The sequence below is a fragment of the Alosa sapidissima genome, chromosome 24 (genome assembly GCF_018492685.1).
Source record: "Alosa sapidissima isolate fAloSap1 chromosome 24, fAloSap1.pri, whole genome shotgun sequence".
In the NCBI taxonomy this organism is placed as follows: domain Eukaryota; kingdom Metazoa; phylum Chordata; class Actinopteri; order Clupeiformes; family Clupeidae; genus Alosa; species Alosa sapidissima.
In genome coordinates, this window is record NC_055980.1 from 15156905 (window position 1) to 15172436 (window position 15532).

The 15532-nt window shown below is 41.7% G+C and overlaps 1 protein-coding gene across 19 annotated transcripts in view; it reads left to right on the forward strand.

The window, feature by feature from the left end:
- Positions 1-15147, forward strand: part of LOC121699762 (calcium-activated potassium channel subunit alpha-1-like) — a 102559-nt gene extending 87412 nt beyond the window's left edge. For 5 of the 19 annotated variants that reach the window (XM_042082148.1, XM_042082152.1, XM_042082147.1 and 2 more), the window contains 11 exons: positions 435-558; positions 1340-1564; positions 1966-2158; positions 3375-3488; positions 3946-4029; positions 5002-5132; positions 7050-7244; positions 7835-7953; positions 8185-8409; positions 10657-10685; positions 12103-15147. In XM_042082148.1, coding sequence (XP_041938082.1) covers positions 435-558; positions 1340-1564; positions 1966-2158; positions 3375-3488; positions 3946-4029; positions 5002-5132; positions 7050-7244; positions 7835-7953; positions 8185-8409; positions 10657-10685; positions 12103-12254 — 1591 coding nt within the window. In that variant the 3' untranslated portion in view covers positions 12255-15147. Of the gene's footprint in view, positions 1-434; positions 559-1339; positions 1565-1965; positions 2159-3374; positions 3489-3945; positions 4030-5001; positions 5133-7049; positions 7245-7834; positions 7954-8184; positions 10321-10656; positions 10686-12102 lie in introns of those variants that run through there. The other 14 variants (XM_042082149.1, XM_042082150.1, XM_042082163.1 and 11 more) reach the window with 6 other exon arrangements.
- Positions 15148-15532: the final 385 nt, after the last annotated feature.

Sequence of the window (15532 nt, forward strand, 5' to 3'; positions counted from 1 at the left end):
CAGCATTAGCTTAGCAGCTAGGGGAAGTTGCCGCTATCGAAAGGCTTCCCACACAAATATGTCACATGTTGTGACTCTTGCTTTTTGGTGGTGGTGGTGGTGGGCATCTCACTTGTCACCTGTCACCGCTCAAAATAGAATTGATTCAAGCTAATGATGGCGAGTCATCCTTAGCCACTTGCTATCCTCCATCTTGGAAAAAAAGAAAACTCCTCATGATGGATGGATATGTAATATACACCTCACTGTTGCATCTATACAATAACAACCTGCTCAGTGCAATGATAACAAGCCGCTGAGTCCCTCTCATTAGGCCAAAGTATGGGCATACAAGCTTGGGGTGTTAATGCATCCATATGTTGTCAGCCGTCAGAGACGCCTGCTATATTTACATGGGAGCTGTAATGTCTTCTTCCTCTGTCACCGCACTGCAGACATGATCCTCTCCTCATCCCTGGCCACGACCAGATGGAGACCATGGACGTCAACGTCAAGAAATATGACTCAACAGGCATGTTCCACTGGTGTCCATCCAAAGACATCGAGAAGGTCATGCTGGTAAGTGCTCATACTCTCTCTCTCTCTCTCACACATAGCCTAGGCTACATGCCAACTATTGTGGTGATGAAATTTTAGAACAAAGCGAGATTAAATGTATTATACTGTACAATAAACATTCAGTGATTAACGTTAATGAATTGTTTTGTGATCACAATAAGATTGTGGTCAAAAACCAACTGCATTTCATGGCTATCTGTTGGATTTACTTACTTGCTACTCACTTAGCCTACTGTGTAGGCTACTTTAAAGGGACACCGGGCAAGCCTGATGCTTTTTCTCTATGAAACTCCCCCTCGCTCGGTCTGAAGCTCTTTTCCTTTTCTTTGCGTCTTCCGTCAAGGGTTTTCGCTGCTTCTTCGCCAGCTCTGCCATTATACACACGTTTGCAACAATCTCTAGTGTTTCGTTAGCCTCCCTCTGTGCTGTAAACTGATCCTGCTTCGGTCGGCGGGTAGGATACACCGAACTTGCAAGTCGGATATTCTTCCTACAGGCAGTAGGGGCAGGCGAGAGAGCCTTCATTCGCCCTGTAATGAGTCATTTAACCATATACCGACGAAGATGATTAATTAACACAAAAACGTTGCCTGGTGTCCCTTTAAATGCAGGGATGAAAATGTTTTCATACTTTTCATTGTTTCATATATTTAAATGTTTTATGTTTTTTTTTAAAAAAAGCTATGAGGACATTGTCTAGGTGTGTGTGTGTATTTACTAGCTGATCTCTTTGTATATGAGCTTTTTACAAACAAACTCTTTGTTTCTTCTTTCATGTTAGACCCGGAGTGAGGCGGCCATGACAGTCCTCAGTGGTCACGTGGTGGTCTGCATCTTCGGGGACGTGAAGTCGGCACTGGTGGGACTCCGGAACTTGGTGATGCCCCTGCGGGCCAGCAACTTCCACTACCACGAACTCAAGCCCATCGTGTTCGTGGGCTCGCTGGAGTACCTGAAGAGGGAGTGGGAGACCCTCCACAACTTCCCTAAAGTCTCCATCTTACCCGTGAGTTTCCAGAGAACACATAGCTCAGCCATCTTTAAGCACTTATAGTCATTCTAGAGGTGCATTGCGATGGAAGAACTACTATAGACCCTTTCAAAAGAGTTCCATTATCAGCGTCATAGTTGGCCCCACAAGGCTTCCGTTTTAACATTCCATATGTTATCTTAATGCAGAGGAAGTAGATTGGGAACCAAATAGAACGTTCAAACATTGTTTTTGTTTACCTTGTTGAAAGGGTCTATAGTATAAGAAATTGGGACTGATGATGCCGTTTTTTAAAAAAAAATAATGCAGCTAATATTTATGTAATCAGTACAGTGCTAATCCTAATGAAGCACTGTTTTTTGCATACATGTTTCTCTTGTTGTTAACCTTTGTGTGTGTTCCATCGCATTCTAAAGGGCACACCTTTGAGCCGTGCTGACCTGAGAGCTGTCAACATCAACCTGTGCGACATGTGCGTCATCCTGTCGGCCAATCAGAACAATATCGACGACGCCTCGCTGCAGGACAAGGAGTGCATCCTGGCTTCGCTCAACATCAAGTCCATGCTGTTTGACGACAGCATCGGGGTCTTGCAGGCCAACTCCCAAGGTAAACATTGTAGTGCCCAGGCTTGCTGTTGTTTATGAGTAGTCGGCATGAGCCTCTGGGACTTTGCCGGGAAGATCTCTACAATGTATGTCTTAAAGATCTCTCGATGGAGACAGCAGTAAGGGACACCTGTCAAAGTACCACTAAGCACATAGAGCATATATAGTATGCTCACACACACACAACCACACACACAAACACACACACACACACACACACTCACACACACACACACACACACACACACACAAACAAACATACACAAACACATACACACAAACACACACACACATACAAACATACACAAACACATACACACACACAAACACACAATTCTAGGTTTACAGTGTTGACGTGCCACTTTCAAGCAATGTGTGTAAAAAATAAAAGAAAGCTCTAACCTTGTGAATTCTGTCACTTCCTGGATTTGTTCAGAGCGCTGAGCTGGGCATTTCTCCATCTTAACAGTTACTTTGCTGCTTGCTGTGAACCAAAACAAACAGCATGTGAGATTTATGTGTCAGATAGTAAAATGGCATTTGCAGCACGGCATGTAAGTGCAAGTGTTTAGTGTTGCCCAGCCTAATGTCAGCTGAAGACATGTGCAGGCATATCTCATGCTCATAGCCCTTTAGCTGTGGTCATAAACAGTAATATTAACTGGGGATGCTTTGAGGCTACAGCAACATACTGATGTTTACCCTAAATATATCTCTATGGAAGGACGAACTAGTGTAATCTAATATGGACCATTAATGTGCATTGATTTCTATAAGTTGTTTATTTTTTGTTGAGATATTTTCTTTTCTTGCTATACCAGTATGTTGATATGTACTGTAGTATTGTGTTGCTATACCAGTATGTTGAGATGTAGTATTTTGCTGCTATACCAGTATGTTGAGATGTAGTATTTTGCTCCTATACCAATACAGTATGTTGAGATGTAGTATTTTGCTGCTATACCAGTACAGTATGTTGAGATGTAGTATTTTGCTGCTATACCAGTATAGTATGTTGAGATGTGATATTTTGCGGCTATTCCAGTTTGTTGAGATGTAGTATTTTGCTGCTACTGTATACCAGTATGAGATGTAATATTTTGCTGCTAAACCATGTTGAGATGTAGTATTTTGCTGCTAAACCAGTATGTTGAGATGTAATATTTTGCTGCTAAACCAGTATGTTGAGATGTGGTATTTTTACTGTCCTACATTAGGGTTCACTCCACCTGGCATGGACAGGTCTTCTCCAGAAAACAGCCCAGTCCACGGGCTGGTGAGGCAACCGTCCATCACCACCGGAGCCAACATCCCCATCATCACAGAGCTGGGTATGTCATCGCTCTTGCAGTGGGCACAATGTGCAGATAATGGACAGAAGTAATGTGCTTACAGATTATGTAGCATCATATCAAAATGAAAGACAGCAGTCATGATAATTGTTGACTTGTTGAATGAGATTGTGCACCAATACAGGCAATTACAGACCTGAGCTGCATTTAACAATGCATCTTTTGTATGTGCATAATATTATTATACATTATATTTATATATAACCAGAATATATAATTAGATATGGCTTATATATGGCTTATATATGGCTTGAATTTCCCCTGGGGATCAATAAAGTATCTATCTATCTATCTATCTATCTATCTATCTATCTATCTATCTTTATACAACACAAACATAAACAGGACAACAATGGATGACATCTTGCATGTTCAGTGCACTAAACCAGTCTGATTAACCCTTTCCTTCCCGCTTACACTTGTTTTGCATCGTTAGCTAAGCCAGGCAAAACACTGCCCTTGGTCTCATTCAGTCAGGATAAGAGCAGTGGGAACAACATCCCAATGATTACTGAGCTGGGTAAGATGGATGCTGCAGTGAACCTCTGTTGCAGTCATTGTTCCGCTTTTTGTCCACCCAACTCCTCCGTTGGCTCTTTCATGCCGCTATAAGATTGGCCTATTATTCCCTGGTGTGCCTCCTTGAAACTGTTTTAGTTTGGGCTGTTTTCAGCTGTCGTTGATTCTTGTTTGAATCTTTTTCTTTAACTTTTGACTCTTGACGGCTCAGTATAGAGTTCATGGATCATGGTTTTGTGATCCATGACATTTTCTTTTCGTTACCTTGTCCACTGAATTGTTAATACTTTTGTCGGATCTTTGCAAAAAGTCAGAACATCTGCAAAAACGTGGAGAGAGAGAGTCACTCAGTGTGATGTTCGCTCAGTGTCCACCATGGCATGTTGCATGCATAACAAAGAAATGCGTTATATAAATAAAATGGCCTTGCCTTGCCTTGCCTTGCCTAACAAGCACGCCTCTGTGGCAACCACTCCACACTTTTCCTGTGACTTTATTGCACTCTGCTGAACTACATTTCATTGTGGCTTTGTTGATGTGTTTGATGTCATGTTCTTGTGACACCACCGATTAGAGGGATTGTTTTATAATTTGATGAGATCTCCACTGATATCATTTGATGTGATCTCTACTGGTGACACTCACAAACTCACAAATTAACCTTTGTGGCTTGCAATTACATCATGCAATTTGCAGCACTGTAACTGTAAATAGTGTCTTCTTTATTCATGATATTTAATGACAGCTACATGGCAATGCCATTAACAAGCTCAAGTGTATCACTGCTGCTGGCCTACATAACAAATTATAGATTAATGTTAAGTGTGTGGGTTTACATCACCATGGAAAGGTACCAGACCTTTGACAACCAGGACTAGGTTTTTCATTAGAGTTTTTTTCATTGTCGAGTTTGTGCATTGAATTTTTTTTCACATTTACTAATGTTGCTTGTTTGTGTGTGCTCCCCTCCTAGTCAACGACTCCAACGTTCAGTTCTTGGACCAAGACGACGATGATGACCCAGACACAGAGTTGTATCTCACACAGCCCTTTGCCTGCGGGACGGCTTTCGCAGTCAGCGTGCTAGACTCCCTCATGAGTGCGGTGAGAGCCTATATCAGCTCACAGTGTCACTTGCTATAGTTCCTCTACAGTAGTTTATTTATGATTGTTTATTGTTATTACAAAATTATTATATTGTATTTATAACATTAACATTATTGTTATTACAACAAGTTGCTTTGGATGAAAGTGTCTGTTGTATAAACATAACAATAACAGTAACCATAACCACAGCGGTAGCCCTAATATACGTTCAGTTCAAAATTTTAATGATTTGGGAGAGTTGTTGTTGTGCCTTCATGTCTTGTTGTGTATTGGTAAGGGCTAATTTCTGCTAATTTCTTTCTGATTGTGGCTGTGCTGAAAATATCAGTCATTTAGCTTCAGTATGCTTCGAAGGGTGCAAGCAAATAAAATGAGGCCCTAGATTCAGAGTACATAGAAGTACATTACAGCCGGTAAATGATCTGACTTCAGAACATCAGGCTCATTTCAGGGCTTGGCATCTCACTATCGTCTACTGTCTTTAGGTACATAATCCAACCAAGTGGCAGTTGGTTCTAGTTTATTATCCTCTTTCCCCATTTTCTCCAAGTGTTTGGTCCTCTGCATTCATTTGTTATGATACACAAGTCTGCAAAGATGAATAGTAAGCCCAAGGTGTTTACATGCAAAACAAAAAATGGCATCACAGAGAGTGTCACTTAGCATTCTGCCTATTCATAGATGGAAGCACTTTGGCATGTTTTCATGCAATATCCCCTGGCTTCTCACACTGCCCTGTCGTCACAATAAAGAAACAGCAAGAGTCCTTTTTTCCTGGGCTTGACAGCTTTATCTGTCTACCTTTTGAGAGGAAGTGAGCTTAGAACAAAGCCTCTCTCCCCAGCAGCACAGCGTAGACAAAGCCAATGCCTGCCTAATAGACAGGCCTCATCTATCATGGCGTTCAATGGGGCTGTCAACCTGACAGGAAGCATGTCACTGCGTATTACAAGCAAGGCAAGACACCAGGTCCCTCTACAGTAGATTCATGTAGCAAGTACCCCCCTATTTCCCCGCAGAGATGGTCATCTTATAAGAAATTGTTGTAAATGATTAAATGGTTTAAATTTGATAATTAGTTTGGTAATTTGGCTGTTGTTTGGCTATTGGTTTGATATTTAGTTGGACTCACTCTTACTTGTTAGTGACTCGCGGCTTCACAGGCCCTATTGCAGCCATTTAGCAGCTTTCATTTCTAAATGCACCAGCATACACATACACATACACACACACACACACATACACACACACACACACACACACACACACACACACACACACACACACTGGTCATCAGCTCTCCCCTCCCTCATTTGTCACTGTTGTTCATTATTTATGAGAGTCCAAGGGCAGGCTGACTGTTGTGTGTGTGTGTGTGTGTGTGTGTGTGTGTGTGTGTGTGTGTGTGTGTGTGTGTGTGTGTGTGTGTGTGTGTGTGTGTGTGTGTGTGTGTGTGTGTGTGTGTGTGATGGGACACCACAGCCCAGGCTGATGGAAGTGCAGTAATTGGACTCCGCTGTCGTTTCACCACTCGGGCCGGCCAACATGACGAGACAGCGCATGGGATACAGGGCTGGCGTGTATGTGTGTGTATGTGTGTGGGTGCTGTCTGTGTGTGTGTGCGATTGAGGTTCAGACACTCATAGCATTGCCAGCACAGCAGCAGCAGCAGCCTCTGATAGAAGAGATCTGTGTGTGTGTGTGTGTGTGTGTGTGTGTGTGTGTGTGTGTGTGTGTGTGTGTGTGCGCACGTGTGTACATGTGCATAGAAGGGGGTTTGAGATACTATGACAGTCTCTTCATAAGGGGAACATGCTTGCATCTGCCTTGCACTTGGGTGATTTAGGCGTTTGCTCCCCCCCCCCCCCCCCACACACTTACCCCTACCCTAATACTTCCTGTTGTCCCTCGTAGACGTACTTCAACGACAACATCCTGACCCTGATCCGGACGCTGGTGACCGGCGGCGCCACGCCCGAGCTGGAGGGACTCCTGGCTGAGGAGAACGCGCTGCGTGGCGGCTACAGCACGCCACAGACCCTCGCCAACCGGGACCGCTGCCGTGTGGCACAGCTGGCACTTAACGACGGGCCCTTCGCCGAGCTGGGGGTGAGCAGCAGCAGAGGCTGTGATTGGCCAGCTGTGCTGTCAAGTCACAGCAGCCAGCCAATGAAATGTTATATATAGTATATATAAATATATATACTCTTTTGATCTCGTGAGGGAAATTTGGTCTCTGCATTTATCCCAATCCATGAATTAGTGAAACACAAACAGCACACAGTGTACACACAGTGAGGTGAAGCACACACTAACCCGGAGCAGTGAGCTGTCTGCTACAGCTGCGCTCGGGGAGCAGTGAGGAGTTAGGTGCCTTACTCAAGGGCACTTCAGCCGTGGATGTGGGCATGGGAGAACATGCTCTACCACTTCTTCCGTTCACATTTTTCCCACTGGGTCGGGGATCGAACCGGCACCCCTTTGTTTACAAGCCCGAAGCCCTAACCAGTAGGCTACGGCTGCCTGTTTGCCTGTCAGAAGCTGGCCGATGGGCTGCTGAGCTTCCTGGACCCAGAACACATTACTTCTACATATCAGAAAGAGATCCAAAATATTGGTTTATTTACACTTGTGATATTTTTCATTTGTATGGAAGTAGATTGACTTTGAATGTTGTCTCTGCCCTCATTGTTTACCAGGATGGAGGTTGCTATGGTGATTTATTCTGCAAGGCACTTAAAACATACAACATGCTATGTTTTGGGATTTACCGCCTAAGAGATGCACATATAACTTCACCCACCCAGTGTACCAAGCGGTAAGTTGCTTCCCCTGTTGCGTCACTCAGTACATATTGCAAATAAGTTCGATAACTCTGCATGAATGCTCTACTCCTAAGCTAAGTTTGCATATGCTATGCTATTCCATACTAAGACGGAGATTAAATTTCATTATGGGGTGATGGGTCTCCGGAGAAATTTTGCCATTTTGTCGAGCAGTTCAGTCTTTTTTTTTATGTATTTTTTATTTTATGTTTTAAATGTCTCAGGTATGTGATCACTAACCCGCCATACGAGTTTGAGCTGGTGCCGTCGGACCTGATCTTCTGCCTGATGCAGTTTGACCACAACGCGGGCCAGTCGCGGAGCAGCCTCTCGCACTCCTCGCACTCGTCCCACACGTCCAGCAAGAAGAGCTCGTCCGTGCACTCCATCCCTGCCTCCGCGCGCCCCCCTGGACGCAGCAAAGGCCGCGACCCGCGGGACAAGCAGAAGTACGTGCCTCTCTAAGAGAGAAATAAAAAACCCTTCCTTCCTTCTTTCTCTTCCCCCCTCATCCCTTCCTCCTTCCCTCCCTTCATCTTTCCTTTTTCTCCCACTCTCTTTCTCCCTCCCTCCTTCCCTGCCCCAACCTAACTAGTGACCTAACCCCTCTTCTGCCCCTGAAACTGTCCTCCTGAATGAGCTGCCAAAACTCTGCCTGTCATCTGGTGGAGACATGCACGTACTGTGCACACACACTTAGACTATGAGTGTGTGTGTATGCGTTTTGGGTGTGTTTTTGTGTGACATGCATGTAATGAGGTGTGTGTGTTTGTGTATGTGTGTGAGAGAGAGAGATAAAGAGAAAGAGAGAGAAAGAGAGTGTGTGTGTGTGTGTGTGAGTGAGTGTGTGTGTGTGTGTGTGTGTGTGTGTGTGTGTGTGTGTAAAGGTCCAGTGTAAATGCATGCAGAGCCCTAACCCTTGCCCAAGCTATGTGCCATTTCGCATGTGATCCGTTGACTGGGAGCCTACTCGTGTGATTTGGGCGGGAGGAAGCCTGTGGGATCAGACACTTGTGTGGAATGTAATTCACTATTACATCATCATCGTTTCAAACAAAAGGACTTTTGTTGTTTCTCCTATTTTTTTTTTTCTCTCTTTTTTCATCATAAGGTGAATTTGATTGTTTTGACCAAATAAGTCTGTCATGCTTCAGTTTTTGTCCGTTATTGCTTGTTTTTCTTTTTTGCCATGGAAATAGGATATGAGTTTGAACACAGACCAGTCTGTATATTGCCTGTAGTCCATTTTTAAGTTCTTATCACGTCCATTTGCACTTAAATTGCACTTTAATCTCCTTAATAATTACTTGTCTTAATTACAAAATCATTAAGTACAGTATCTGAATGACACTGCCGAAGATTCATTGTATGTTGCCTTGGGGCATAGTCTTACATTTATTCAACTAAACATAGCCAGTATTCAGAAAAAAACATATCCAATATCAATAAATCTCAATAAACATTAGCATAAGGAAAAAAAAAACTCTTAAATGCCTTCTACCATTCAGCACTTGAAACTAACCCAGAAAAAACAACACTAATGGAGATTCAGATTGTCATTATTATTATTATTATTTTGATTGTTTTTTCTTTGATCAATATCAATAAAATTGTTGTGAACTGTCGTCATTCAGAAGTCACCTGAAGGGAGGGGTTCAATCAAGGTGCTCAGTGACAATAGTGATGGATTCAGTGGCGCATATATCACTTTGATTGAATTCTCTATGAATCTTTTTGAAGCTTGCACCCTTTCAATGCATGTTCTTTTCTCTCTTTTTTTGCATGAGCTCTCCTTGAAAATACTGAAATTGTGCGACTGAATCTTGTGAATAAATTGACAGATACATTTATATCTCTGACAGTTGCTGAGCAGTGTGGAGAGAAATCTCTGGTTAGTATGTGGCCCTTTGACATACTTCTCTGTCCCCTCTCAAGTACTGTAGCTTGTTCTGGACATCTGTTTGCTGTCTCTTTCCCCCCATGGTCTGTGGATAATTTCAGTATTTTAAAGGCTAAAGTGTAGATCTGCCATCCCAATTGCACGCCTTTGAATTAACAGTAAAAAATTAAGTCTATAAATTGCATATACGTGCAGAAATGACCATGGCAACAATGAAAAAATGACATTCCATAGAATGTTGAAATTTTTTGAAGCATGGGCTATCTTTTCTTTTCTTTTTTTTGTGTTCTTATATTTCTCTTCTCATTCCTGTCAACATGTCTAAATGTACATACTGTAAGGACGTTTCACGCTAGTGTGCTGACTTCTCAAAGCTGAGAATTAAAGGCATCACAGTGTGAAGTAGCACAATCCTTAAAACAAACAAATACATAAATAAAAATGTTTTTTTGTTAATAAGCATGAGCCGTTCTGATGACTTTTTGTGTTTCCCTGTGTGTTTGGCATGATAATTACCCAGTCAGTGGGTTAAATGTGTATATCCTGCTTTACAGGACCTTGCATGGTACTTCATCTGAGGTCTATTTGGGAAGTGCCCAACCTCTATCCTCAAGTAGTGCTACTGTGTTTCCACACAGCTGAATAAGCATGGATAATAGAATACTGACTTAAAATCAGTGTGATATTGCTTTTTGGCTGGATTCCTGGTTACATTCTCGTTCATTTTAAAGTATGTAAAGTTGAACATATTTTAAATATGATCCAAACTCACATAGACTACTTTTCTTCTCTGAAGTGCTACAAGGACGAGTAGAAGGGTCCAAGGTATGACAGTCCCTGATTTGTGCATGACTCTGCATCTGCCATGATACCCTATCATAACCTTAGCGATGCTATGTCTGAAAAGAGCATAGTGGATGGCCGGAGGTCATTTTTCCAACTTACAACCGTTTGCTTTCCTCACAGGGAAGCAAAGTTGCCCGTTGCCCTGTTGTGCCTTTGGTGGTGGTGGTGGTGGTGGTGGGTGGGGGGCTAGCATTGCATGTGGTTTCAAGTATCCCAAATAATACACAACATGTGAGTAAAAAATAGGTTCAAAAAGGTTTGAAGTGCGTAGAAGTTACATTTCAACCATGGGTTATCCAACTCAGGGTCACATGCCCCTTGCAACCTCATCTCTTGCATGGCTGGCGCTCCATCCAGAGCATGTGGGTATCAGTTGGGCAGGTGTTGCCTCCCTCTCCCTCCCTTTCTCTCTTTTCTCTCTCTCTCTCTCTCTCTCTGTCTCTCTCTCTCCCTCCCTCCCTCCCTCTCTGCCTGGAAAATGCATGAGATGTGAGTAGATGCATTGAGGCATTATTTAGGCTGGGCAGATGTGAGCGCTACGTAATGTCTCATTCGGAAAGCTGGTCTGTGCTGGCTTGTTGTGATGTGAGGAAATTGTTTGAATGCACACACACACACACACACACACTCAAACACACATCATCCACCTATAACACACACACAGTGCACCACGTATAATGTATGGTACAGTAAGAGGTTTCATTCCAGTGTAATCTTGCATAAGAAATGATCAAACACTTTTGAGTGACTGCAAGCAATATATAATTGCTCGTGTTGCTTGGGCTTGAGTTTATGTCTACTCCTACAAGTCATGTCGTGCTATGACAGCTGTTGGAATTCAGACAAGAACGTTTAGCTAATAATTTACTGGCTATTTACTGCTATAGAGTGCGGAGCCCAGGAGGTGTCATTGCAATATATATTTGTGTATCGAGAGAATGTGTGCTCATTTTACTAAATCGTGCACTCATTTTACTAAATCGTGCACTCATTTCACTAAATTGTGCTCTCAATTTAGTAAATCATGCACACATTTTACTAAATTGTGCACTCAATTTACTAAATTGAGAGCACAATTTAGTAAAATGAGCACACTATTTAGTCAAATGAATGCACAATTTAGTAAAATGAGCACACAATTTAGTAAAATGAGTGCACTGGATATATACCAAAAATATCTTGCAATGACCCCTCCCATAATAGAGCAATACAGTATATGTCATTCATACATTTATCATATGATCATGCAAGCATGTATATAAAAATATACCAGTCCAGTCTGTTATTCATTTGGAACTGATGTCGATATTTCCTCCCTCTTTTTTTTCTTTTCTCATCCTTTTGTTGTTGTTGTCGTTGTTTTGTTTTCCTCTGTTGTTGTGCGACCGTTTCACAGAAAAGACATGGTTTACAGATGAACCCGAGAATGCCTTCCCCCGGAACATTCAGATCAAACCCATGAACACGCACATGGCCAATCAAGTCAATCAGTACAAACCGACAGGCAACCCCATCCCGACCATCCGAGAAGTGGAGGACGAATGCTGAACTCATGGCTGGGAAAGAAAACCTCAAAGTCAGACAGGCTCAGCAGGTTGACGCTCCAGTTAAAATATGGTTCAAATAGCTTCCAATATTGTGTTAATTTTATGACTATGAGTACCTGTACAGTGAGTATTATTTCCAGGCTTTTTATAAACACACATACTGTATCCACGGATAACTACATGTTATATGCATTACAGTACATACATGCAGTATATTGTATGGGTATAGACAATCATGTTGAGACGTAGTCACAAGAAACCTATAGATGCGCAGTTTAAGTATTGTCCTCCACTTGTGACCAGCCTCTGTCTTGTGGCCATTTTGTTTAAGTATGACGGTCGTTTTTAGTGTCGAGAGACCGCTAACATGATGAACAGCACATGGTTAACAGTGACATAGCGCTAGATGTGATTCACTGCCTTCCACACTTGTAGGAGAGTTACAGTAGAGTGTGTCAGTAACAGTACAGGATGGTTTTCAAGCTTGTCTATTTGTCCTGTTCAGCTGGTGCATGTTATGTGCCTTAGCCGTCTATATAATATCCTGTGCTAAAGTCCAACGTCCGCATTTACAGTACCATAAATGCAGCTTTTTGTTCATTTTCTTTCAGGCACAATGGCGGTGCCTTTATCGTACACCGGCTGGTTTGTAACGTCACCTCCTTATTTTGAACGGGTTTGCGTATAAACTTTGATCTTCTCTTAAGGAAAATGAGTTGTAGGACTTAATATGAAGTCATAGATTTAAATCTGACGCGTGCGATCGGAAGTGACCCATTGCGAACAAATGAACCTGAATTAACTGCATAAGCAAGCTAAAAAAACAGATGCAGTAAAATCCCCTCATGTGATCGAGCTAACACCAGATGTACAGTTAGAAACTATTAGCAAGTCGCAAGTTCTGCTATAAGAGACATGACATAGATAAATTATTAAAATATAATAAATAGTTAGGCGTGTTTCTACAGAGTGCCACGTATTGCGTAAAGTGGGCATTGACAGGACCCTCTTTGGTTGAAGACACTGTCTGGCACTGGGTTGGCATGGGGGCATGAAAGTGCTTGGGTGTTCCCCAAAGCCAACCCAAACACCACCATTTCCAAAAAGGGCACAGAACTGACTATGTGTGCAGCTCAATCACAGACTGGGGATTTTAGTAGGAAGAGTTTTTGCTAAAAAGTATTTTAGATCATCGCAAATTACAAAACATCCACAGTAGCAGTGATTTGAACCATTTAATGAAACTGTTTGATGTTCATCAATCAGATGTGTGTACTAATTCTGTTCTTCAGCAGATGGTTCCAAAAATGCAGCTTTTCTGTTTATTTACAACATTGTTTTAATACCAGGAGAACAAACACTCCTGATTTTTGCCTTCAATTGTGGGAATTATGCAGTTTGCCTTACATGCCAAGGGGTAGAGCTTTTTTGCAAAAATATATTCAAAAGACATGTAAATGTGTTCATTTGTACATAACATATAAATGAATGAACTCCAATAACGGTAGAGCTTCTTAAGAGAGACTCTTTCAAGTCTTGCATCTGAATGTAATAATTTATACTGCTGTCATAATATATTACTGTACATGTGTTGAGGAGCATAATCAGCATCACTCTTTGCATTAGATCTCCTATCAGTCAGATTGGGTCAAAGGGAGTTTGAATGAACTTGAATGTGTGTTTTTTGTCAACTGTAAATGAATGGAAACACTAAAGAACAATACAACTGCATTGAACTGTTTACATTCCATTATGTGCTACAGTAGATGTTGTGAAAGAGATATCTTTTGATCTTAAAAGTGGTTTGTCCTCATATTTTCTCCACAAAAGGAGTATGTTTCAATGTCAATTCATCCTTAATTTACCAATGACATTGGAGTGGTTCTATGACAAGTACTCGTCATGTGACTCCAAGTCGATTCACTTGTACAGTACAACGTTGACCTGACTGATTTCCTATTGCCTGACATTTAACTGGTTTAGCTCTGCCCCAAAATATTGTAATCAATGAATTCAGTGTGTTACATAGTTGCTTCTGTCTTTTGTGAGTATAGCTCAGTCATTCTCAGTTAAGATACCAGGGTGAATAACGTTGGCATTCGCAACGCTGAGTTGTGCTGGCACTGAGAACATCCAAGCCTCCTCTCATGCCTCAGTGCCAGCAACGTGCCAGGCGGTGGTCAGACCAAAGAGGGCATCCTGAGAGCCCACTTTAGCGAAAAGTGGCACCAGTGCAAAATTATCAATTGACCTTATTTAACGCATCATTTATGTTGTTAATTCATTTTTAATTTTTAAGGACAGGTACTTTTTTTTGTTTTGAGAATGACTTGAGAAGTACTCATGATTGACACTGAACATACAAACGCTGTAAACTAACATTTCTTTTACTGTTAATTTCAGTAAACTGGTATGTGTGTATGACTCAAAATTGTCCCCTCAAATCATATTCTTGTGTTGAAAAGGACTTTGTTCGTTTTATGTTAATGTCATTAGTTCACATACAGAGAACACAAACAAAAGTCTTAACCAGTATTTGGCTACCTACAGTTGGGAAGGCTTAATTGATATCAGTCAGTAAGCTGTTTGTGTGTTTGTTTGTTTGTGTGTGTGTGTGTGTGTGTGTGTGTGTGTGTGTGTGTGTGTGTGTGTGTGTGTTTGTGTGTGTGTGTGTGTGTTTGAGTGTGTATTTGTAGAGGGCGAACCAGTCTTGTGATTTTAATTGATGGTTGATGGTTGTTGATGGATTTGACCTTTTTGACATATCATAAGAAATCTAGTGATTATTAGTCTAGCAATTTATTATCTTGTACAAAAAAGGTTTGTAAATAACTTGTACATGATTTTCATTTTCTATTTTTTCGCACAATAAAGACGGATGCTCTTGTGCTGTACTCTGGTTCTTCCTGTTGTTATCCCAGTTTTTGACAGCTGCTCTCACCTTCAAATGTGTCAGAAATGCAGCACCTGAAATAAATCCTTCAGATATCCACCTTATTCGTGAGCCAAACATGGGTGTCATCATGACACTTTCTGAAATCCGGTTCTCTATTTCCGGCCAAAGCTGCGTTGTATTGATTTTAAGTTATGGTAGACAGTGACTGATGCATCCTAAGCCATGTAAAAGTAAACTTATACTTTTTCTGTCTATCATATGTTATAAAAAAAGTCCATAGTGAATGCAGAATTCTCAACAGTTGAAGAATATTCAAGTTAGCCTACTGAGTTATTATGTAAACAGTATAGACCGGAAACCAGAACGGAAGAAGGTTTCACCCT